A 26,838-nucleotide genomic window follows, 5' to 3' on the forward strand; every position below is an offset into this window, starting at 1 on the left:
TTACCTGAAATTCAGTTTTTAAAATTAAAAAAAAATTTTTTTTGGCTCATTCTATCTCCAAAACAGCATGGCTTACGAACTCCAATTTAATTTTGTTTTGTTGGCCTTTCTGAGAGGTGTTATTTAGTAATTGGGAAAAGTGGAGAGTTAATAGAAAGATTTCAATGAGTCAGGCAGGGACACAGGAGACTGGCAAGGCATGAAGATGGGGGCATGGGGAGGATAGAGAGAGAGACTCGTTCTTGTTAAACTTTAAACACTTCCAATGTCTAAATATAAAGCTTTAAGAAATTGGGTTCTGATTCTTATTTACCTTAACACGCTTAATTTTTGCCCAGTTAAAAGGACCTTTTACACTGCCAAGCAGTGTGAGTGGTTCTCAGTGTGAGAATCAGGCCTTTAAAAATTTTCTATGTGGATAGTTGTGTAACTGCTTCTCAAATATCCCATCCAGGAACAGCTCTTTCCTTTCCACCCAACCTGTAATTTTGCTAAAGTCTGCAGCAGGGAGCACTGCTTAGATGGGCCTCATAAAATCTGTCAGAACAGCGCTCTCTCCTTGTGGATCTTGTGTGCCAATTGAGTTTAAAAAGTTGGTGCTCATTTAAAAAACTTGAAGCAGTAATAAAGCAAATAACTTTATTTAAAAAGAATCACATTTGGAAGTGTGTATTAGTGGAATCCAGCTAACAGCCAAAACCATTGTTACATTTCCTCTAGGTTTCAGAGTAGCAGCCGTGTTTGTTAGTCTGTATTCGCAAAAAGAAAAGGAGTACTTGTGGCACCTTAGAGACTAACAGATTTATTTGAGCATAAGTTTTCGTGAGCTACAGCTCACTTCACTTCATCGGGTGCATCACCTAACCATTGATAACAGGTCCCTAAGGAAAGTACTGCAGATGCTGAACCCAGTTGGGTACTCCTTCTAAGAGTGGGAAGATGGTATGATTCCATTCCAGAAAACATAAAGGCACAAGGTCTTTTACCTCAGGGGGTGTGTTCAGACAGACCAGAGAAGGGTTAGAGTTTATCTAGCCCTGTAACCATGACAGGGTCCACAGGGTCTTCTGTAGTACCAACCACAGGGGCCTTGGGCGGAGATAATGCCATTCTTTTTTCCCACCTCCCACAGACTCCCATGGATTTCCATATGCCTAATCTATTTGAGTTTGGTGGTAGATTTGCATTATAGCATCTGTTTGTGGAAAATCTTTTCTCTTGGTTACTGTTTAGCTGTAAAGAAAGTATATTAGGACCTCAGAAAATCCTAAAACCCAACATATTGGAATTTATCATGCCTTTTGGGAGAAATATATTGCAAAGTTGTGCTCTTTTTAATTAGTAGTAATGGAGTAAAGGCACTTTGTGGAGAGGAAAGTCATGTCATTAAGGAGGAACATAGTTATTTTTTTATATTAATTTTTAGGAAAGCTTTCAGTTTTATTTTTACCCTGTTACTTTATTACATCAGTCAGCTGATGTACTAGATTTTTTGAAGGTATGGGAAACTCAGAATATCTCCAGGTTGTCCAATAAATAAATAAGGCCTAATTTGGAAATACTGTGGGGGGAAAAAAAAAGTTCACATAATTGTTGGCCTTGTCAAAAAAGATCAAGTGCCAAAAGTATGAAGTGCATCAGAGATGTACAGTCTGGTCACAACAAGGAAGCAACATTTCTGAAAAATGTGCTGTTGATGGTAATATACTTTTGAACACCAGGTTCTTTCATATAGTGTTAGTTTCACAGCAAGTTTCTTATGGCCATCTCCACACATGGTCATGTGACATCCCTATGCTAAATACAGCTATTTCTTATGTAAAAATTTGAGCAGTAGGGAAGTATTTTATTTATCTTTTGATGCAGTTTAGCAGCTGGAAACAGGGAAAAGAAGATAGAACCTTGTGACCTGTCAGTTTCCCATGTACCACTTAGAGTTAGAAGACTAATATGACTGAAAGATACTGTTGTACTCGACCAGCTTGATATATTGGATCTATCATTTAGTGGTATTTCATTTGTAAGAAGAAAACATACAAGAGGATTGCCAGAAAGGCTGTCGTGTTGATGTCTAATAAATATAATATAATCATATTTTTAAGAGGGCTGTCAAACAATTAAAATAATTGCAATTAATCATGAGATTAAAAAAATTAATAGCAATTAATTACAGTTTTAATTGCACTGTTAAACAATAATAGAATACCAATTTAAATTTATTATAAATATTTGTGGAAGTTTTTCTACATTTTCAAAGGTATTTATTTCAATTGCAACAAAGACACAAAGTGTAGAGTGCTCACTTTATATTATTATTTTTGATTACAAATATTTGCACTGTAAAAAAGGACAATCTACAAGCCCAAGCATGAAGGGGTATACAAATGTTTAGCACATCTGGCTTGTAAATACCTTGCAACCTGGCTACAACAGTGCCATGTGAATGCCTGTTCTCACTTTCAGGTGACATTGTAAATAAGAAGAGGGCAGCATTATCTCCCATAAATGTAAACAAACTTGTTTGTCTTAGCGATTGGCTGAATAAGAAGTAGGACTGAGTGGACTTGTAGGCTCTACAATTTTACATTGTTTTTGTTTTTGAGTGCACTTATGTTAAAAAAAAAATTCTACATTTGTAAGTTGCACTTTCATGATAAAAAAAACTTTGCACTACAGCAGGAGCTCTCAGCCTTTTTCTTGCTGAGGCCCGCCTCAACATACTATAAAAATGCCAGGGCCTAGTGTGGGGGGACCTCTGGACATAGGCATAGTTTTACTTCTATTCCTGGAGGGGTGGGGGGCAAGGGCTGGTGGGGCTCGAGCCAGCTCCGCACAGCAGGGTCCAGGGAGGGAGCACCCCCCCAACTCACTCAGGAGGCCACCCAGCCTGTCTGGGTTGTAGGGGGACACAACCAAAAAATATAATTCAAAGGGGGGACTCAGTTAAGAAGTTTGAAAACCTCTCAGGGTGCAGGGAGAGGGGTAGCTAGGGGCTGTGTGCTGGTACAGGGGTAGCTCAGGGTGCAGGCAGGGGGTAGATAGGGGCTGTGTGAAGTGAGGGGGAGTAGCCCAGGGTGCAGGGGGTAACTAGGGGCTGTGTGCAGGCAGGGAAGTAGCTCAGGGTGCAGGCAATGGGTAGGTAGGGACTGTGTACAGGTTGGGGGGAGGCTCCAGGTGCGGCTTTCAGCTTTGGGTCGGGGCGGGAGGCTGGGGCTCCTGGCTTCAGCCCCCCGTTGCTCCTGGCTTGGTGGGGTGGGAGGGGGTTTACCGGCTTCAGCCCCATGCTGCTCCCGGCTTCGGGGAGGGGGTGCCCGCTGGCTTCAGCCCTGCGCTGCTCCTGGCTTGGGGACAGCAGGTGGGGTGGGGGTGCTGCCTTCAGCCCCACGTCGCTCCTGGCTTCAGCGCTGAGGCTCGGGGCACCAGGTTTCAGCCCTCGGGCTCCATGGCCCCCCTGAACCACTGCACTACAGTATTTGTAAGAGGTAAATTGAAAAATACTATTTCTTTGTTTATCTTTTTTACAGAGCAAATATATATACTTAAAAATAATAACGTAAAGTGAACACTGTACACTTTGTATTCTGGGTTGTAATTGAAATCAATACATTTGAAAATGTAGAAAAACATCAAAATATTTATAATTTAATTTGGTAAATTCTATTATTGTTTTTAATAGTGTGATTAAAACTGCAATTAATCGTGATTAAGTTTTTTAATCAAGTTAATTTGTTTTGAGTTAAATGCTTGAGTTAACTGTGATTGATTGACAGCCCTAATTTTTAAATAACATACTATTTTTTTTTTTTAACTGTTTGTATATTGTATCCCAGAATACAATTTAGACCTAGTTCAGCATGCTATTTGTGCTACCAGCATTATTAGACTGGTAGCTCTGGCAATGAACCTTCTCTGAAATTTCAGGGGTTCTTCAGAGCTAAAGTTTTCAGCAGTATTTATGAGGTTGTAGGAGGGCACTCACAGTAAAGTTAATGAGTTCCACATGTAAGTCTGCATGGGAAAAAAAAATCCCTCTTAAAGTTAGGGGTAGGAAGAAAAAATAAAAATGATTACTTTTGATTTTTTTTCTTGCCCATTTCCAAAATCAACTGTTTTAAAATGTCTTTTCACACCATTAGTAAAAGGTGTAGAGGAATAATGTTTATGGGTTTAATTCTGCTCATGTTGAAATCAATTAACTTTCATGGGTCATTTGTAAATTGTTTTTTAAAAATATTATTTTTCCAATCAAGATAAGGAAATCAAACCTGAAAATAAGTTTGCTGCCTATTCAAATTTTTACAAACAAAAATTGAGAAATGCTCAAATAGTCTAAAATGCATTTTTTAAAGCAATTTTGGATCTGTATTTCTATTTAGCCATGTAGGTCAACCACTAAAACCCCATACATTCAGATTTTATATTAAAATTCCTGATTGAATCTTTGTATATCAGAGTAAGAGTAAAATAATTTTAGACCTTAACATTTTTAGGAATGTGCAAACTTTTTAACTGACAGCTATTACATTTCTGATGGGTGTCAACCAAACCATGATATTTATTTTAGAAGGAGTTTACATTTTTTAAAAGAAAATATTTGAAGATTTAACAAGATCAAATATGTATGTGTGGCAGCCAAATACAATAAATAGTGACTTTAGAATTCCTAATCAGTTCATAAGTTCTGGTTTTGCTGTTTCAAAGTCAGGTGCACAGACTTCATGCACTTAATTTTCATGCGAGCATTTAGTTCCATAATTAAACATTTTTCAAAAAAAATGTTGAAGTTGTTTCCATTTTGCAGAGTTTAAGATGGACCCGTTTTCCAATTTTTGGCAGAATTGTTCATGTTAATCAACATTTTAAATCAAAATCATTTGGACCAACTCTGTTCACAAATCTGTGTTTATATGCCTCCCTCTGTGCATGGAAGAACTTCCTGTTTCTGTCTTCCAGTTCCAGTCCCACTTCTCTCCTTCCTATCCCTTCCCATCCCAAATTAATACTTTCTTGGGCTATGTCTACTCCACAGCAGCACAGCTGCACCAATGCTTCTGGTGAAGATGCTCTAAGCCGACAGGAGAGAGCTCTTCTGTCAACTTACTTCCTGCCTCCACGAGAGGTGGTAGCCATATCAGTGAGAGAAGCTCTCCCCCCACATAGCGCTGTCCACACTGGTGCTGAGATTGGTATAATTTAGGTTGCTCAGGATTGTGGATTATTCACACCCCTGAGTGAAGGAAGTTATACCAAAATCATTTGTGGTGTAGACGTAGCCTTCGTAAACTCCCAGTCATAATTGCTGTTCTGTTGTCATATGTGCCCTGCAAACATCACTAATAAGGAGAAGATGGAAAGAAGATGGGGAAACTGCTACTAAATAACCTGAGAGCTATATGAATTGAAGTGATGGTTTGCTAAGAGCCATTGTCTCTGTCTCTCATGCCTTCCTTCCTTTTCTCATCCACTCTGGAATTTACTGCTTTGTAGTGTGGCTAATTTAGATTGTAAAATATTTAGCACATAAACCATTTTGTGTGTCCTTGGGTGTTAAGTGCTGTAGATGTAATGATGAAATCATCTGGATCTCATTAACAAAACTGTGGTGTCATTATGGTATTGCTATGAAACCTGCAGCTTAATCTTTGCCTCGCGGTACACTAGCTGGTGGCTGTGTGTGTGGAGCATGGCAGCAGTGGTGGGCCAGGCTCTCTCTATTTGTGCATGTCTTGCACAGTGCTCTCTCAAATCCAGAAGCCAAGCCCAGCCTCACGTACCCATGAAAGGAAAATTGCAACTGACAGCATTTTGGGAAGAGTGCTGACTTCCAGACTTGCATAGGGTAGGCAGCAAAATTCTACGGATGTGCTGGTGGAAGCTGGGATGAGAGTAGCAATCAGTTCATTGTATTGAAGGAGAGAGAAGAAAAGTGATAGACCCTAGAGAAGAAATGGGGGAGCTTGGAAGAAAGTGGGGGAGAGGGAATATTGTGAGGGGGTAATCTTTTTCTGGAGTTCAAGATTATAGGTTTTGTGCAACTTAAATTCCAGAATGAACTGTTCAGTGGATCACTGTTCATTCAACTTAATAGGGCACATGACAGATGTTAGGTGACATTGGTGTCTGGTGCATTATGTGCAGTTTGTTTTAAAATGACTGTCAAAATCAATTTCCAAATTTGAGTTTTACTAAGTTAACTTTTGAAGTCATATTATCCTGTTTTGGTTTCCAAAACGCAAAACAAGTTACCATGGGGGGAAGGGGAAAGCTGTGATTAGCAAAACAAAACGGTTGCACCAGTAGATGCTATTTAATAGCTTGACAGCTTTGAGTGTGTGGCAAAGGAGTGTGCATAACAAAAGGTGATCCTCCTGGCTCCCTTTGTTAGAGAGAAATCACAGCTGGCTCACAGTAATTTGGACAAGTGAGATTCAGGTAACTATGGCTGAATGTAGAGGCCCTTTCTTTTTGTTATGATATAAAAAAAGAAATGTAACTGTAGATTCTTCTCTTGCTCTGTTTTTCATGACTGATGACTGTATGTGTGTGATTAAGTGCACAATATGGTACACTTCTGTTCTAAGATATAAGTAATTATCCTCATTTAACAGGCCGGACCCTGATTTTTGTCAAGAAATTCAGTTATTACTGTGTTTCCCTTCCCTCTTTTTTTTTTTCTTTAGCAGTTTCCCTTTAGTTTGATATAGGCAGATTTCATCACCTGTTTAATTTGGTAATTAATATATATATCAACATGAAGCAAATCACTTAAAAAAACTCAAAAAGAAAAGGAGTACTTGTGGCACCTTAGAGACTAACAAATTTATTTCAGCATAAGCTTTCGTGAGCTACAGCTCACTTCATCGGATGCATTCGGTGGAAAATACAGTGGGGAGATTAAAATACACAGAGAACATGAAACAATGGGTGTTACCATACACACTGTAAGGTGAGCTATTACCAGCAGGAGGTCGGAGGGGGCGGGGAACTTTTTGTAGTGATAATCAAGGTGGGCCATTTCCAGCACTTTACAAGAGCAGTAGGAGGGGAAGTAAACAAGGGGAAATAGTTTTACTTTGTGTAATGACCCATCCACTCCCAGTCTTTATTCAAGCCTAAGTTAATTGTATACAGTTTGCAAATTAATTCCAATTCAGCAGTCTCTCCTTGGAGTCTGTTTTTGAAGATTTTTTTGTTGAAGAATTGCCACTTTTAGGTCTGTAATCGAGTGACCAAAGAGACTGAAGTGTTCTCCGACTGGTTTTTGAATGTTACAATTCTTGACGTCTGATTTGTGTCCATTTCTTCTTTTACATAGAGACTGTCTGTCTGGTTTGGCCAATGAACATGGCAGAGGGGCATTGCTGGCACATGATGGCATAGATCACATTGGTAGATGTGCAGGTGAACGAGCCTCTGATAGTGTGGCTGATGTGATTCAGCCCTGTGATGGTGTCCCCTGAATAGATATGTGGACACAGTTGGCAAGGGGCTTTGTTGCAAGGATAGGTTCCTGAGGTAGTGGTTCTGTTGTGTGGTGTGTGGTTGCTGGTGAGTATTTGCTTCAGGTTGGGGGCTGTCTGTAAGCAAGGACTGGCCTGTCTCCCAAGATCTGTGAGAGTGATGGGTCGTCCTTCAGGATAGGCTGTAGATCCTTGATGATGCGTTGGAGAGGTTTTAGTTGGGGGCTGAAGGTGACGGCTAGTGGCGTTCTGTTATTTTCTTTGTTGGGCCTGTCCTGTAGTAGGTAACTTCTGGGTACTCTTCTGGCTCTGTCAATCTGTTTCTTCACTTCAGCAGGTGGGTATTGTAGTTGTAAGAATGCTTGATAGAGATCTTGTAGGTGTTTGTCTCTGTCTGAGGGGTTGGAGCAAATGCGGTTGTGTCGTAGAGCTTGGCTGTAGACAATAGATCGTGTGGTGCGGTCTGGATGAAAACTGGAGACATGTAGGTAGGCATAGCGGTCGGTAGGTTTCCGGTATTGAGTGGTGTTTATGTGACCATCGCTTATTAGCACCGTAGTGTCCAGGAAGTGGATCTCTTGTGTGGACTGGTCCAGGCTGAGGTTGATGGTGGGATGGAAATTGTTGAAATCATGGTGGAATTCCTCAAGGGCAGCTTTTCGATGGGTCCAGATGATGATGTCATCAACATAGCGCAAGTAGAGTAGGGACATTAGGGGACGAGAGCTGAGGAAGCGTTGTTCTAAGTCAGCCATAAAAATGTTGGCATACTATGGGGCCATGCAGGTACCCATAGCAGTGCCGCTGATTTGAAGGTATACATTGTCCCCAAATGTGCAGTAGTTACGGGTGAGGACAAAGGCACAAAATTCAGCCATGAGGTTTGCCGTGACATTATTGGGGATATTGTTCCTGACGTCTTTGTGTGGAATGTTGGTGTAGAGGGCTTCTACAGCCATAGTGGCTAGGATGGTGTTTTCAGGAAGATCACCGATGGATTATAGTTTCCTCAGGAAGTCAGTGGTGTCTGATTATCACTACAAAAGGTTTTTTCCGCCCCTGCTCTCCTGATGGTAATAGCTCACCTTACCTGATCACTCTCGTTACAGTGTGCATGGTAACACTCATTGTTTCATGTTCTCTGTTTATATAATCTACCCACTGTATTTTCCACTGAATGCATCCGATGAAGTGAGCTGTAGCTCACGAAAGCTTGTGCTCAAATACATTTATTGGTTGCTAAGGTGCCACAAGTACTTCTTTTCTTTTTGCGGATACAGACTAACCTGGCTGCTACTCTGAAACCTAAAAAAACTCAGTGTGTCAGTCCTGTACACACCAGTTACTTCTGCACTCAAACAGGGTAACTTTGTAAAAACACACACACAAAAATTCCCACTGCCAGCAAAACAGGTGAAAGATCATTTTTGTATCTTAGATTATGTTAAAATTGGTAGTATTCACCCTAAAATTTTTTTCTTCTTGCTTTGGGTGAATGAATGTTTCAAGTGCTGTAGTTAATGCCGACATTTTAAAATATTCATCATTAGGCTTCAGAGTCAACATTTTGAGCTTAATGTGAGCAGCTCATAGTTCCTTGAGCTATCATTTCAGGCTGTCCCTAGACAGGCGAACATTGCTTTATTGATTTACTCTTGGCTGAAGTTTTGAAGGTTTCCTTTGCAGCTACAAGGGCTAGAAACTTTTTAAGTTTAGATTCTGGACCACAATTATTCAGTAACTCAAAAATTATCAGCAGTTATGGAGCAAATTTACATGCTTGCATAATCACACTATACGTGGGACTCTTGTAGGTGATTTTTAAGGCTCAAAGTATGGGCAGTCATTGGAGCATCAAAGTTGGCAGACAAACTTCGCAGTTAGTTGAAGCATGGCAATTGTTAGCTTGAGGCTCAGTCTGAATGAGAGAACCAAATCTTTATGCTTTCCTATTGCTTGTCAAAAACCTTCCATGTCTTTGTTATGGAAATCATTACGATACTTGGATTTGAGTGTAGCCGTCTCACTAACATTGCCTAAGAGTACCTGTAAAAGTAGGCGACATTCTGGTCTTTGCAGATGGGGCAACAAAGGTTCCGTTGCAGTTTAATATTCGTGATGGATAAAAATAACAATTTAAAGACAGTTTGTTTAAATCATGAGTTACAAAAAGAGATTTTATTTATATATGCTAGTTCTTTACTGTCTTTCCATTTTGTAGTCTTAAATTGTTAAAGTGGATGTGTTGTACTTGTTTTCTTAATTGTTAATAGACTTTCAGATTTTACATAGAGATTTTTTTCTATTAAATTGGCCTGCTCTGTGGCATACCTATGTCAGTAACTGGTGTTAACTTCTGTTCATTTTGTTTTGCTTTACCAACATAGTTATTCCAGTAAAAGCCATACAGTAGATATGTTATACTGGTACAAGGTGCTTTTTACCAGGATAGCTTATTTTGCTTTGCCAAACAAGTGTAAGCTATACTCGTATAGGCAGTTTCATAGTGGTATAAGTGCATCTATACTAGGGAGATTTTGACACGTTAACTATGCTGGCAAAGCCTGAAACTAAGAAGTCACTCCACCCTGGCTGTAAAGCAGTTAAATAATTCACAAATCATAAAATGAGCATGTTAGGGGGCTTATTCCTTCACCCACTTACTTCCCTGGTCCTTTTCGCATGAACAGAGAGCAACAATACCCGAAGTCCAAAGGTGCAAACAATTCAATGTTTATTGGGGTGAACTTCCAGCAAGCACGATTCCAGTTTCCTTCCTTAGTGTCCCCCTTCCCAGCTCTGACACCACAGAGCCTTACACCTGTGTCCCTGTTCCCATTCCTGCCCTTAGCCAAACATGATCCCAGTTTCCCCACCCCCATTCCCTGTTCCCATTTCCCCCCCCACACACACACACTCACTTTCTGACTGACTGCAGACTATATAGTAAAACTTGAGTTCTTCTTAGCTATACCTTAACCAATCATTTTACTGAAATTTAACTAATATATTGAGTTATTTGGGAGATAAATTGAGACTATGTAAATGAAAACTGTTGGATTATGCACACACTCAAGGAGGTAGTTATGTTTCCATTACCTGTGTTATGAGTGCTTACTTGTGCAACTGAAACATCTTATTAACACATTTGTTTATGTGCAATACTATATATAATTTAGCTGAAATGGATGCTCTACTCCAGTGGTTCTCAATTCTGGTCCACCGCTTGTTCAGGGAAAGTCCCTGGCGGGCTGGGTCGGTTTGTTTACCTGCCACGTCTGCAAGTTCGGCCATCACGGCTCCCATTGGCTGCAGTTTGCTGTTCCAGGCCAGTGGGGGCTGCGGGAAGGGTGGCCAGCACGTCCCTCGGCCCGCGCCGCTTTCTGCAGCCCCCACTGGCCTGGAGCGGTGAGCCATGGCCAGTTGGAGCCGCGATCAGCCGAACCTGCGGACGTGGCAGGTAAAGAAACCGACCCAGCCCGCCAGGAGCTTTCCCTGAACAAGCGGTGGACCAGAGTTGAGAACCACTGCTCTACTCACTAAGTGTACTTAGATGAAGTTGCATATTTGACTACTCTAGAGTGAGACAGCAAATAATCACCTGGCAAACTCCAGTTCTTCTTAATTTAGTTTATTACAAAACTCATTTCAGGCTGATACCTCAGTAGGAGGGTTTGGGGCAATGCTTAGTCAACAGATAAATGAACAAGAACAAGCTATACTTTATAGTAGCGGAAAAGTCTTTTTCCATATAGAAGGAAAAAATTGTAATGATTTTTAAAATGTATAGCTGTAAAATAACATATGAAGTCATTTGTGCTTTTTTGTATAAGTTGAAGGAAAACAACTGTTTAACAGTATACAGGAATGCTATACAACAATCTAGGATAGGAGATAATGAATTTATGGGTGTGGCTACGCTGCAGTAAAACACCTGCGGCTGGCCCATGTCAGTTGACTCGGGCTTATGGAACTCTGGCTGTATGGCTATAAAATTGCAGTGCAGACAATCAGGGCTGGACCCCAGGCTCTGGGACCCTCCCCTCTTGTGAGCCCAAACATCTACGCAATTTAAAGCCGCATAGCCAGAGACCCACAAGCCTGAGTCAGCTGACAGGGCCCAGCTGCGGATTTTTCATTGCCTGTAGACATACCCTATATGTTACACTGAAGTTACTAATTATTATTAGGGCTGTCGATTTTAATCACAGTTAACTCATGCGATTAACTCAAAGTAATCACAATTAATTGCAGTTTTAATCGCACTGTTAAACAATAGAATACCAATTGAAATTTATTAAATATTTTGGATGTTTTTGTACATTTTCATATATATATTCTGTGTTGTAATTGAAATCAAAGTATATATTTTTTATTACAAATATTTGCACTGTAAAAATGACAAACAAAAGAAATAGTATTTTTCAGTTCACCTCATACAAGTACTGTAGTGCAATCTTTGTCCTGAAAGTGCAATTTACAAATGTGGATTTTTTTGGGGGGGGTAACATAACTGCACTCAAAAACAAAACAATGTAAAACTTCAGAGCCTACAAGTCCACTCAGCCCTCCCTACTTCTTCTTCATCCAATTGCTAAGACAAACAAGTTTGTGTACATTTACAGGAGATAATACTGCCCTCGTCTCGCTTTCTGGTGACACTGTAAATAGGAACAGGCATTTTCATGGCACTTTTGTAGATGGCATTGCAAGGTATTTACCTGCCAGATATGCTAAACATTTGTATGCCCCTTCACGCTTCGGCCACCATTCTAGAGGACGTGCTTCCATGCTAATGACGCTTGTTAAAAAAATAATGCATTAATTAAATTTGTGATTCAACTTTTTGGGGGAGAATTGTATGTATGCTCTGTTTTACCTGCATTCTGCCATATATTTCATGTTATAGCAGTCTTGGATGATGACTCAACACATGTGGTTCATTCTAAGAACACTTTCACTGCAGGTTTGACAAAACACAAAGAAGATACCAATGTGAGATTTCTAAAAATGGCTACAGCACTTGACCCAAGGTTTAAGAATCTGAAGTGCATTCCAAAATTTGAGAGGGACGAGGTATGGAGCAGAAGTCTTTAAAAGAGCAATACTCCGCAGCCAAAACTACAGAACCTGAACCACCAAAAAAGAAAATCAACCTTCTGCTGGTGCTGTCTGACTCAGATAATGAAAATGAACATGCATTGGTCTGCACTGCTTTGGATTGTTATCGAGTAGAACCCATCATCAGCATGGATGCATGTCCCCTACAGTGGTGGTTGAAGCATGAGGGGACATAAGAATCTTTAGCAAATCTGGCGAGTAAATATCTTGAGATGCTAGCTATAACAGTGCCATGAAAACGCCAGTTCTCACTTTCAGGTGACACTGTAAACTAGAAGCGGGCAGCATTATCTCCTACAAATGTATGCAAACTTGTTTGTCGGAGGGATTGGCTGAACAAGAAGTAAGACTGAGTGGATTTGCAGGCTCTAAAATTTTAGAATGTTTTATTTTTGAATGCAGGTTTTTTGTACATAATTCTTCATTTGTAGGTTCAACTTTTGTGATAAAGAGATTGCACTACAGTACTTGTGTTAGGTGAATTGAAAAATACTATTTTTGTTTTTTTTTACGGTGCAAATACTTGTAATCAAAAATATATATAAGATGAGCACTGTACACTTTGTATTCTGTGTTGTAATTGAAATCAATGTATTTGAAAATGTAGAAAACACCCAAATATTTAAATAAATGGTATTCTGTTATTGTTTAACTGTGCGATTAATTGCGATTAAAAAAATAATCACTTGACAGTCCTAGTTATTATATGATGTCTCATAATTTGCCTGGAATGAAGCCACACCATTTTAATTTCCAGAGCTGTTCATAGGATCTCTCTGTATGTAGTACAGTTAGGTAGCATATGTACTCTTAGGTAACATATGCATTTATAACAGATTTCAGACTGTTTGAGAAAGTATAGAATGATGAGTAAGGAGGGAATATTAATTTTCCTTTGGGCTTGGGGGAATAGAGTGGATCTGTATTCTGTAGAGGTAATCTGTAAGCCATGTTAAGGAGACCAGTGTACTTTTTTTAAATTGTCTGAAGGTGAAGGCTTGAAAATCAAATACGTACACAGAGATCAAATATCCTGTATGACCTCTTTCCAGTGATACTTTGCTGCCAGTACGGGCTTATAAATAGCAAATATCCACCATTATGTATATATTGCAATGGTGGGCATGAACACACATCAGGCCATATGTGCATGTCATTTAGCATAGTTGTATGTAGCTTTTTAAATTCAGTTATCTGCACTAGAATGTGGGTTTATATATATGTGTGTATGTGTATATATATGTGTGTATGTGTATATGTATATATATGTGTGTATGTGTGTATGTGTATATGTATATATATGTGTGTATGTGTATATGTGTATATGTGTATATATGTATATATGTTAATAATTGACACCAAATATAATTTCTTTTTTCCTTCGGCCACCTTCTACAACAGCTCTGACAAATGAGCTTATTTTCTCCTATTGTTACTACTAGAAGCAGGAGATCAGAAGTCAGAATGGTGGGGCTGTTGCACCTTATATGTTAAAGATTTACAATGCCACTACTCACTTGTTTCCAGTCTTCATTGGGTGGAAGCAACGTTTTTGCTGGCAATTAAATTTTTCCTGTTGGGATTGCAACAATGTGTACTGATGGTCAAAGAAATTTTGTGTTTTTCTGAATTTCTCTTGGATTCCACCATCTGAAAATCCACTTCTCCAAGAATCTCTCTTCCTCTTGTCTTTATCCATTACCTCCACAGCCTCCCTTTCATGAGCCACAGTCTCATGTTTCACCTCGTCATTGTTTTAATTTTATGGAAGAATTGATCCCGAAAACTCTGGAGATTAAATAAAATGCTCGTATGAGTAAAATAACTCCATGCTTAAGTGCTTGCAGGATCAGGCCAGTAGATTGGAAATTTTTTGTACGTTATATCATTTGAGGCACTTTGTAAATATCTGGTATTGTATAACTGATTTTAATCTCTCTCTCTCTCTCTCTGTCTATATCTAATAATTTTTGTCTACACTTGTTGGTAGGAGGAAGTAAAAGAAGGAATTGAAGACACTAATTCACAGGTAACAAATTACCCTTTTTTTTTTCTATAGCATTCTTTCTCTTGCCCTGCAATACAGAGATTTTTATTTTATGTGAAGTGATTGATTTTGCTCTGTGTGTGTGACTCTCTGTCTGTCTCTCTCCTATTCTGAGTTAAGATACTGACTCTGAGGACAAATTCCGGTGCTGAATTTTTTAGTAAATTTTCCCCTCATTGAGTAAACTGGGCATCAACGTTCTGGTCTTAGATTCCTGTGTCCATCCTTTCACTGTATCTGTTTGGCCAGTAAAGTAGGAAGATATCAGCAAACTAAAAGTTAATTCTTCAAGGCAGCTATAGGAACGTCTAGAAGGCAGTGCTCATTTGGGGCTTAACTTTTGAGTCCTTGACTTTGAAACCTTACTATGCTTTTAATGTGTTGTGGATTGGTTTTGGATATAATTGTATGTACATGCTATTTTGCTTGGATAGCAAAGATTGCGGCGAATGAAATCCCATCTGCAGTATATCCACCAAGACACCATCTGGGGGGATAGAGGAAGAAGTGTTGTGCCTGCAAACAACTGTAACAATGGCTGTTGCTACTGCTCTAGCTATAAGATGCATCAGCACATGCATAGAACACGTGATCGTGCCGAGTGGTACAAAGACATCAGTGTAAGTTTTTAGGATAGGTACATTACCCATGAGTGATGAGTAGCCATCTCAAAGTGCAATTAGGACCTCTTACATTGAATCATTTGTTGCCTTGTTTATGCCGCATTCTAAAACAGTCTTTCTATAGAGAAAGTTTTTAGTGGTTTTAAAAGTTAGGTTGGTAGTATCTTTTTGTCGTCTTCTACTTGTAAAGCCACGCTGCCTTACTACCATGAGTCCAACTGTATAGGCAGAGGAAGAGGATAGTATAAGCATAAAAAGGAAAATCACCTTTTTTCCCTCCCCAATGGTACACATGCATGCTGAGTGAGGACAAAACTTAAAGATAAATGAATTTGAAATATTTGCTGACTACAGGTGTGTTCTAACTATGTGAATGACCTGTAAATTGAAAATATCTAAAACATAATATCACAATAGAAGCAGAGTATGAGTTTGCAAAGAGTCCAGTTATTGAGAAATTTTCTATCCCAGCAGTGAAGGACTAGTAAACGCATTCTTAACATATCAAAATACTAGATTCTTTGTATGTAGTATAGTATGACATAATCGGGTATATTTTTCTAGTCTCAACCTGCTCCTTGAAATATTTCCAGACTCTCAAAAATGTATAATTACTGCTTGATAAGTTATCATAATGATTGCAATTAACGGATTAACGTCTGCTTACTAGCTGAGACTTGAATATTGGTTTCCTTCCCCTACAGAAGATAAACTTAGAAGCAACTTCTGAAAGGGAGAGAAGCGGTTCTCAAGCCACAGACACTGAATAAAGATGAAAAAGATTAATGCGTGAACTAGCTAGCAAGGGAAATGAATGAACAAAGCCCCCACAACTTTTGTATCATCTGAACTTTAGGAGCAATTTTCTCTTTAGTACAGATGTAGAAGAGGACATGAAAGAGATGCAGTCTTTAGCTCTAATGGTAGAGGTCTGTTAATAGCTTTTAACAATTGACAGATAATCAATAAAACATTGTTCTGGTGTCACTTGTTAACATCTATATTTGTTTCAGGGATTTCTATTATCTTTTGCACTAAGATGATATCTGTGTAGGGAATTCATACTATGTAGGTAGTATTTATTTATTTTTTTACATAGCACCTCTCCAAAGTATCAGTGGGCCTGATCCCAATTTCAATTGACTTCAGTTGGAATTGGACCAAGTCCAAGGTGCTGCACAGTTTTATGGAGCTGTTGGTAATGACACCATACTTAAGGCTGACGTTGGTCTCCCATATTAAGCCCTGATTTTCTTTCCCCCTCCCCTCCCCTTCTGACTTTCGTTTGCAGTAACTGATTTGTTTGCAAAATAGGATGCTGAAAATAAGGGTGAGAAGAATTTTTTCCAAGGATTGAGGAAATTCAGGATTAAAGATGTTTATATGTTGCTTAATCAAAAGTAATAAAAGTCTTAAATTTATTCCCAGCGTCATGACTCTTCGACCCATGTGTTCTCAATAGAGGCACCCAGTTGCACAGCAGCTCTTCATGTGCAGAGCCCAGGATGACTCTTCCATATTGGGTATTTCCTAGGAGAAAACTCTTTAGGAATTTTCATTCTTACAGGCTGGCCAATGATCCAACTGGGGAAGGGAATCTGCTGATCATGTTGAGCCAGTCTTGCCCCTGAAGCTACAAGCAAAGATAAGCACTGAGAATGGGAACAAATTGAGGAGTGATACCATGGTCAGCTCTGCTGGCTGACAAATAGGAAGCCAAATCTGACCAGATACATGTTCTAAAGCAGTCAGAGCACCATCTATCCAATTCCTGAACCTGGGATTAGGTGATGTTGAATGAGGGGGAAAAAGTCCCTGTGTATGAACAGAAAGCTTTTACTCAAAGGTTGCCAAAGGGAATAGGATGACAAAACAGCTATTGAACAGGCCAAATAACCTAGACATGCACCTCAGGCCCAGCTCAGGTCTGGTTCTAACTACTCAGGCTTATAGAAAGGGATTTGAATGTCAATATCTTTTGCGTTACTCCAGTCTTCTCTGTGGAATGTGCTAGAATTGGCCTCCCTCAGCCCCTACTGCAAACTTTCTTACCAGGAGCATGCCGAAAGGCTACCCTGAACAACAGGGCCTCGTTCCTGATGCTGGTAGCTTTGGGCAAGGAAGCCATAATGGTATACAGCATAGTGAGTGTGAGTGTGTGGTTCATGCTCCTCTGGGGGTTTCCAAGACCTAGCCAAATCTCCCATTGTTCAGCATACCATGAAACCCCTTTACAGATCAGGGCATGTGGCCAGTGGCGTAGCCAGCTGGAGAAAACAGGGGGAGCAGAGATTAAAAAAAAAAAAAAAGGCACCACCCGCTAGTACTCACCTGGCGAGGCTCCAGGTCTTCGGCGGCGGGTCAGGCTGTGCTCTGGGTCTTCAGCAGCACTTCGGCATCGGGTCCTTCACTCGCTCTGGTCTTCGGCGGCACTGAAGGACCCCCTCCACCTCAATGCTGCCGAAGACCGGAGTGAGTGAAGGACCCAATGCCAAAGTGCTGCTGAAAACCCAGACCGCCGCCTGACCCACCGCCGAAGACCCGGAGTGCCGCTGGGTGAGTAAAAATTAAAAAGACACCAAAGAATTAAAAAGGCACCACTTCTGCTCGGTGGGGGAGCGGCCGCTGCCCCGCTCCCCCCCAGCTACGCTACTGCATCTGGCAGCCTGTGCACTGAATGAAGATGGCCACTGGGTATGAGGTCTCGGTAGAGTGAATGGAACCTGCTCCCTAGTGCATTGGCCCACATGTTTCAATGAATGGGTCACAAGTCATGGAATTTAGCAACTTTCTTACAAGACAAAACAGGTGAAAGCAGCCTGGTGGTATCACAAGGTAGCTGGGAGCATAGACTGATTCACCAGTGCCAAACCTCTTGGATTACTCCTATTCATAGATGCTTCAGCAGCATCATAGGCTCCCGCTCTGTCCTTCAATGCCCTGCATGCAATATTACCTGCAGGAACATGCACATGACTGATGATAATATTGCTGACACACACTCATTTTCAGTTGAAATTTTGCTGTTATGACCCTACTACAAAGGCCCTTACTAACTTCTTAAGTCCTGGCTGTCAGAGTTCATGCTATACATCACTGCCAATTATCCTCCCCAAAATTGTCCAGAACAGGGCAGGGGTGATATAACCCAGCCTTGTAGCTCTACTGGAGGGAGAGTTATAAATTGCATGAGATCTTTCTTCTCCCTTTATTTTTCCCTACCTTAAAGCCCCAATTAAAGAGGGCTTGGAAGAAAGGACGAAGCAGGGGGTGGGGTGTGGATCTGGGGGGGAAAAGTCCCTAAATGTAAAAAGTCCATCTTAAAAAAACAAAACTTTAAAGAAAAATCCTCTGTTTTTCAGATAAATATAGGAGAAAAATCAAACGGCATTTCAGGAATAAGGAAAATTACACTTAAATCCCTTAAATAAATAAGGGAAGAAACCACTTTGTCTCCTAGATAACTGTAGGTAAGTGGACATCCATAAATATAGCGGGGGTTCCAGCCTCAATCCCCATCACAGTTCAGGGGAAAACTAATAAAATAGAAACAGCACTGTACGTCAAGTAAGGCAATCATGTGAGACTAAGGGTGGGGAAAATACCATAAATAATATTTTTAAAAAATAGTGGGAAAATATTCCTCCCTTAAGTGCCACTACACTCTCTCTCACTTGTTACCCTCTCCTCTATTCTTCCTTCCCTCTTGTCCTCCCTCATGTCCTGTCAATCAAATTAAGACCTGCACATGAAATGAAGGGGAGGTTGTCCTAGCACAAAGCCCATTGGCTTAGGTGTGAGTGTATGTGGTAGGAATTGCACCAGTGGAACATTCCCAACCTCCAGAGGCTCACTCATAAGAGCTGTTGGATGTGGTCTTTCCGTTGCTGTTGAGGAAATATGCCTTTTGGCTATCATGGTTATGAAGTAATTATCTTGTTAAGACGTCTGAGTTCTTCTTTATTTATCCATAAGGCTGTGAGTTTGTCATGGAAGTCATGGATTCCGTGACTTTCTGGGACCTCCGTGACTTCTGCAGTGGCTGATGCGGCTAGTCCGGGGGCCGCCTGAGCAGCTTTGGGTGTGTGTGGGAGAGAGCTCAGGATTGGGGTGTGGGAGGGGGTGAGGGTTCTGGGCAGCGCTTACCTTGGGGGGCTCCCCAGAAGTGGTGACATGTCTCTCACTCAGCTCCTAGCTCTGCATGCTGCCTCTGCCTGCAGGCACTGCCCCCGCAGCTCCCATTGGCTGCGGTTCCCGGCCAATGGGAGCTATGGAGCTGATGCTTGGGGCGGGGGCAGCGGGTGGAGTTAGAACTGATGAAGGCACATGTTGCTGCTTCTGGGAAGCTGCGAGGAGCCAAGTAGGGAGCATGCCAGTCCCGCCACCCTCCCTTCCCCGAGCACCCATGGCACCCCCTGGACCTTCCCCCCCCCCGCCCCAAGCACCTGTGGCACCCCCGGGCTGCCCCCTCATCTCCAAGATTTAGTCAGAGGTATATAGTGCGAGTCATGGACAGGGCACGAGCTGTGAATTTTTGTTTACTGCCTATGACCTGTCCATGACTTTTACTAAAAATGCTTGTGACTAAAACGTAGCCTCAGTTATCTGCAATCCGTGAAGCAGATGTATAACCTCTTGGCAAATGAACAGTAGTAGTTAGTTTTTTATTGGTTGGTCAGCATGCTTGAATCTTTAGTGCTGCTGTACATTTACTTTGCTAATGTAGCCTGTCTTGGAGGAAATGGCTTGTAAGGAAGAAAAAGTGTGTGAACTTGATTTGCCATTCTTGCTGAATCAGTAGTGGGTGAGAAGAATAGGAACACCAAGCCACGCTCCTAGCCTGAAATAGCAGGTATGGATTATGGACAGTGGCAATGGACGGAGGCCTCTTAATGTTGTTCATTGCTTGCTAGAAAGCCTGGCACTTGCCCACCAGACCATGTGGACACCTGGCTTTCATACAGTGTCCCCCATTCAATAACCTTCAAGCACGTCACAAAAGGCAAATATCACTATGCCCAGGTCTCATGGATCCAGTTCCATATTCCCTGGACCAGTGATTGTAGCAGGATCAGATAGGCATCCAGAAGTGGAGATGAAAGGAAAGGGGCAGTCTTGGTGGAAATGACTCCAAGAATCCTTTATGCAAGGTATATCAGGCGTACCTCAATTGCCATTAAGAAAACTATTGAATGTCCCAACTGTGTACTCCCTCTCTCCCCAGAATGCCCCAACCATGTATACACATATCCACACCACCCTTCCCCTCTCCCCATTAAAAAGCCACTATATAAAAAAATCCAGAAATCTGAATAGTCCAATTCACCGGTCTAAGCCAAACATCTCTATCCGACACCTTAACAACTGTTTCCCAGGAAAAGGGAAAGGAATATGAATGAAACCAGTAAAAATAGGTGAATGGCCGAACTATGTCAACCACCCTGTCCCGCAGTCCTTGCAGGCTTAAACAGAGAAACAGTTTAAAAAAAAAATCCACTCAACTAAAGCCAAGGTTTCAGCTCAAACAACTTCCTAGGTACAAAGAAAAAGTATGGAGGAGAGAGGGACTTATTGAAGGTGGGGTCAGGAAAACATATCAAGCTGATAAGTGCCAAGAGAAGGAGTCAGGTGTATGCATGTTTGGGAGAACTAAAGATTGAATATAAGGGAACAATGAAGACACAAAAGCAGACTAAGTGCAGGGACACTAATAGGGGAGTGAGAGGGAGAGTGACATAAAAGAATCTTTCACAGGCAGATTTGCAGAGCAGCAGTTCACACAAAACTAAACCAACAAAGGCAGGATACTGTGGCCAAGCTAGTGGTGTGTGCTCTCTCACTCTCACACACCCACACCCACACCCACACACACACACAGTCAGAGAGAAAGTGAGGCCTGGGTTAAGGGCACACACACGTGGAGAAAGTGAGGCCTGGGTTAAGGGACTTGCCTAAGGGCACAGACGAGGTTGCTGGAGCAGATGAGATTAAAAATTCAGAAGTTCCCACTTTATCCTCAACCACTATTTGCTGTGCCACAGTCCTTCCCAAGCAGTGGCCATAAAGAGCAATTTGTGGGGTGGAGAGGAGAGGATACCACAGCTGACGATGGAGAAGGCGAGGAAGGAAAAGCAAAGATGTCCCTGAGGTTTGCAATAAGCAGCAGGCATGAAGCCACTGTGGCAGCGGCAGCAAGACTGGAAAGAGTCGGGAGGATTATCCAAGGAGTGACTGTAGAGTACTAGGAGTATCTTGCTGAAGTGGAGGGCAGAGCAGGGAAGGGCCTTCATGTGCTTTGCTTGCCAATACCAACTGCTCTGTGCCCCCAGCCAGCCAGCCAGCCAACCTATGAGCTTGTTGAAGGCTCCAACACTACCCAATAAGAGCCCTCCTCTTAGAGGTTCTGCCCCATTCTCTTAAAGTTGCAACATGGTAACCGCAGAGTTCGTGGCCTGCCTTTGGGTCCTTGCCCACAATCCCATAACAGTGATTCTTAATTGCCTTAATTCCAATTAATTTCAATATTCGTTATTTGTTTTTTCATGACAGATTCCAGTGCATTAGAACAGATATTTCCTGCTCATGGAAGCCACACATTTAGCACAGCATGTTTAAAAATGCTAACAAATTGAGCTAAGATGTTTTAAGATGTAAACTGGTTTAACTTTCTCTTTCATAGCTGTGATCACATATATTGTTACACTTTGAGCGAGAATTAGGATTATGTGGCTGGTATTGAATGATGCTTTAAAATAGTATTTTACAGAGCAAAAAGGATGACAATCTTGAATTATAACATGGTGTAATTTTTTTTCCTGGCTATGCTTTTGCATAGGGCAAAAGAGGAATGATGACCTACAGTGAACTGACCTTGCTCATAACAGTTCAGTTCCTTTTTGTGCTCTACAATGCAAATTCTCTAGAAAGTCAGTCAAAGACTGAATTATTTTATTACGTTCTGCCATGAGGTATGCAACATGCCTCAGTTGCAAACCCAGAAAGTATTGCCTTTGATCCCACAAGTGCTCTGTACCGGGTACTAGCCGATCTAATTGCAGGACTGGTGTTAGTTTCTGTTGCAGAAGCATAAATATGTGAAAACCACATAAGTGGCTACTCATTTCATGAGTGTTATATCTTTGTATGAGAGACAAGAATATATTTTTTGTTGCTTTTAATTAAATTAAATGAAATAAATTAATTCCTCTTTTTAGTGACAAAACATATGGGGGTAGGGGAAGAGGACTTGTCCTGTTTCTCTCTGCCTTTGAGATATATAGACTTTAAAACCTATTAAAAGAAACAATGAGGGGAAGGAAAGTCTAGTGGTTAAAGAGTCAGGCAGTCTGGGTTCAGTTCTTGACTGTGCAATAAATTTCTGGTGTGACCTCGGACATGTCACTTAATCTCTCTGTGTCTCAATTCCCCATGTGTAAAATGGGAATAATGAGACTTCACTGCCAAACAGGAGTATTGTGAGGTGCTTGGGGTCTGTGGTGATGGGGGTGCCATGTAAATACCTAAGACAGAGAAAGATACATTGTACCAGAGATGATTCATCACAAGTAGCTGCTGCTATAATATTGAGGGATAAGTTTAGAAAGTATATTGTTATAAAGACAAACAATGAGGGGCTAGATTGTGCAACTGTTACTGATGATTGGGTTCACCAGGGTGGATAATGGCTGAACAACCTAGTCCTACTTTTATATTATGTTCTTGTAACCAGCCTGGGAGATAGCATTTCAAAAGCATTCATTCCAGGTAGGAGCAGATATATTGATATATTTTTGGAAGCTATTTTCATTGAAGGATTTTTCATTTCAATATACGTTATACTTATTAATAACTTATTTAATTTTTAGCAGGACTGATATTGAGCCACAATGGCAGCTGTAGTCTCGGACAGTCCTCCAAACCCAAGCTGCAAAATTATGACTTTTAGGCCTTCAATGGATGAATTCAGGGAGTTCAACAAATACTTAGCGTACATGGAATCAAAAGGTGCTCATCGTGCTGGACTTGCAAAGGTAAACATCTTTTACATAAAAGAACAACTATTTTCTTAAACATTTGCCTTTTGCAAAACTGATGTGTTAAATTTTAATAATTTTTCAAAGGGTTCTCCTGTGGTAGCTGTTGATATGTCCCTCTTTAACAAAGTTAAATGGAATAGCTCACGTTGCATGTAAACAAAGAAAAAAGAAAATGTATATTGTCCTCCACATACTCTCAAATTATCATCTATTTGCTATTATCATCACATGGAATGTGAAAAGAAAATCTCTGTTTGAGGCTAAGTTAGTGCTTAGCAGCACAGTTCAAAATAGAGAATTCATAATATAAATCAGGGGATCCAGTATTCCAAATATAGGAATCTACTGTGCAAACACTTAAAGGTGTGTGTAACTTTACTGACATGAATCATTTCACTGAAGTCAGTGGGTCTACTTATGAATAAAATGAAGCACATTCTTAAGTGTTTACAGAATCTGGGCCATGATAGGATTTCAAATTGTTGATTTTTTTTTTTTTAAATTGTAATCATTCTACCTCCTGGTTAACAAAAGTAAGGCATGGAAACCATGCAAAAGCTACTGTAGCATTGCCTCTTAGCTGAGCAATGGTTGATTCCGGGCCATGTAGCTAGTCAGTTTCCATTAATGGAGAGAAACTGTCACAACCTCAGTTTGGTGTAACTTATTTACATGATGAATATGTTCTTATCTATGCTATATACATTAGTCTTGTTACTCTTTATGTAGTCCTGTGGTCTGAGGATCATAGGGGAGGAAACACAACCATGTACATGCAGATCTGGGAACCTCAGCTCGGTCATTCGGAGTAGTCACTAGGAACAGCTACCTTAATCACTGGGTCTCCAACCCTGTGTTGCAAACCGAGAACATTCAAAAATCATCAGAATGGCTTAAAATGAGATTTATAAAGAAAAAATAACAAACTTTGGGTTCTTATTTGCTTTCTGTGTTTTGAGCCTTGAGGATGCATTTGGGTCACATCTCCAAACTTTTCTCCGCCAGCATGAAGGCTAGAAACTTTTCTTTTTTTTTTTAAATGAAAATCCCAATTACTAGATTGGGCAACTCATTCATTACAGACATAGATAAGTATATGACATAAAAGTATATGACATAAAAGTACACATTGATGTTATATTGTCCCCACCACCTTCTGTGCTCATTTTGTTTTGAAACAGATGGGGACCTACTCTGAGGGTTTGCTGCATGGTACTAATCACTGCAATTGGACTGCTTATATGCTTAACATTTAAGCATGTGTTAAACACTGCTTCAGTGTTTGCTGGACCAAAGCCAGAGAACTCAACACCTTGCAGCATCAAGTCCTAAGATGGCTGGGGAACAGGAAGCTTTCTGATTAGCAATAATTGAGCTAGCAGAGAGTGAAGGGATCGTGCAACTTGTTTTGGATTGTTCAGTATATTGACTTGCCTCCTTGATCCCCAAAATCTTAGCATCTTAGGTTTGCTGATGATAGAATGTCCAGGGGTATGATAAACTCTTCTTGGAGCCATGAGGCCACCTGACTTTTTCGCACCATCAAAGGATCCACATTGTGGTGATCTTTCTTCCAGTCACCATGGGCTAGATACAGAGTTTTCTGAGGCCTTTCATTGCCTCCCTCACAGTGAAGGCAAGACCTGGTTACTAGAGAGTAAAGGAAGATGCCCTCTTTCCTCAATGTGCTTTGTACTGCCTTGTCAATGTTTTCAGTCCCTGTCGGGGAGCAAGAAGGTACTGGGGTTTAGGGGTGATTGCACTTCTCATTCAGTTTTTGGGTGGGCTGATTGGGATGGTTTTTCTACTCTCAGTGAAGAATTTCTAAAGAGTGAAAAAATGTTTTTTTAAAAAAAGGTCAAACTCGCTTTGCCTTTCAACTGTAAATAAAACTGAGCTGTCATTTACAGTACGAGTTTCTATGTTAAAATCCTGAATTAATATTCTTAAAGACATTAAATGAAAGTGTAAGCCACTTGCTAAAACCTATCAGGAGATAAGGACTTTTTCTGTTTTGATTGTGCTCTAAACATAATCCTTGCTTCCCTGGGTAAATCTTTTTCTCAGTGAATTGTTTTACTCGATGTCACATTTAGATTAATGTTATGTCTGATAGCAGGGTTGTGTATTTAGTGATAGTCATTAGAGTAACATCTGTAGTGGCTCTCAGGAGGGAGGCTGTCACACAGGGAGACTGCAGACACTGAGGTTGTGGTGAGGCTGGAGGTGTGTAACAGGAGAAAGTTAATGAGATCTGGAACTGGTGAGCTAATGTAACAAACAAAGAAAATTAACAGATTAAAGATACCTGAGACCTGAGTGCTTTGTGTTTTGTGGACTGGGGATCAGGGAGAATGTCAGTAATTTTATGACTTTCAATTCCAGGATCTGTTACAAAGATAGCAGCAGCTGAGAGCATGCTGGGTACAGCAACTTTTCTCATGTCAGCTATAAGAAAAGAGTCACTCTGTGTTTCTGAAAATATTAACATTTTTCTTTCAAGACATGCAAACTCAATATTAACTGTTTTTAATTTTGCACTGAAATTCCCAAAGGCAGCAGTCTGGCTGGTCTCTCGTTTTCATTTTCTTCGACCACTTAAGGGAAGGGAGTGATGACACTGGGAACCTTTGTTAATTTTAATATGGTAGTGCCCCCCTGTGTTCAGGTGTTCTGCATTTAAGAAAACATCCTACCATAATAATGGAGAGATTGTGAGCTTTGATCAGTCAAGCACATTATGTGACAAGAAATATGGTCCCAGGCATCAATTCTTTGTTTCTTTCCAGATTCTTTCCTGGCCTAATTTACTCTGGAGCCACAGTCGGAAATGCTGGTGTCCCATCTTACGTATGACATATTAAAATATCTTTCCCTGCTTGTCCAACTCTTTTTTTGAGGGGTGGAGAGAGTTCTGTGCTTTTCAACATTAAAATACCCTGTTGAAAAATAGAGGGAGCCCTGAGAAACAGGACTGACATAATTGAAATGAGCGTAGAGGGTGGAAGAACAGAGAGTAAGAGCAAGCTGTGTCATTTTGTGTTCTTTCAAATGATTGTGCACATAATATATATTCTACTTCCGGGTTTCATGAACCCAGAGTATGCGAGTCAGAGACCTTCAGCTAGCAGCACCCATTAGGGTGGCGCATGTGCTCTGCACATCCTTGTGCCTTGAATTGAGGGCAAAAAGGGAAGGGCCACACTGATCCATCTCTCGCTGCCTATGATTACAAGTTTGAGCACTCTGCAATGCCTCAAGCTCATGGTCCCTGTTTCCAACTTATCAGTGGGGAAGTTTTCTTTTGTTCTTGGGAGGTGCCTAAGTACTGCATTAATGTACAGAAATCACCAGATTGAAGCATGAGGCCTTGCTTATTTTGAACTATCAGGCACTCTTGTTGAAATATGACTTTATTAATTTGGACTCCAGGGCAAAATTCTTGCAAAAGATTCCTCAGGACTAGAGAAATGCGTTTAACTCCCTAGTTACCGAGGGCCTCCTGGTTGCTGGCATTTCTTTATGGCAGCTCTTGACTTGGTGGATACAGC

General features: G+C 40.8%; 1 protein-coding gene across 2 annotated transcripts in view; it reads left to right on the forward strand.

The window, feature by feature from the left end:
* Positions 1-26,838, forward strand: part of KDM4C (lysine demethylase 4C) — a 453,801-nt gene that overhangs the window by 15,033 nt on the left and 411,930 nt on the right. The window contains exons 2-4 of one of the 2 annotated variants that reach the window (XM_074953333.1): positions 14,572-14,610; positions 18,614-18,721; positions 23,117-23,281. In XM_074953333.1, the coding sequence (XP_074809434.1) occupies positions 23,138-23,281 (144 nt within the window). In that variant the 5' untranslated portion in view covers positions 14,572-14,610; positions 18,614-18,721; positions 23,117-23,137. The remainder of the gene's footprint in view (positions 1-14,571; positions 14,611-18,613; positions 18,722-23,116; positions 23,282-26,838) is intronic. The other variant, XM_074953334.1, reaches the window with a different exon arrangement.

This window comes from Natator depressus, chromosome 5 (assembly GCF_965152275.1).
Source record: "Natator depressus isolate rNatDep1 chromosome 5, rNatDep2.hap1, whole genome shotgun sequence".
NCBI lineage: Eukaryota > Metazoa > Chordata > Testudines > Cheloniidae > Natator > Natator depressus.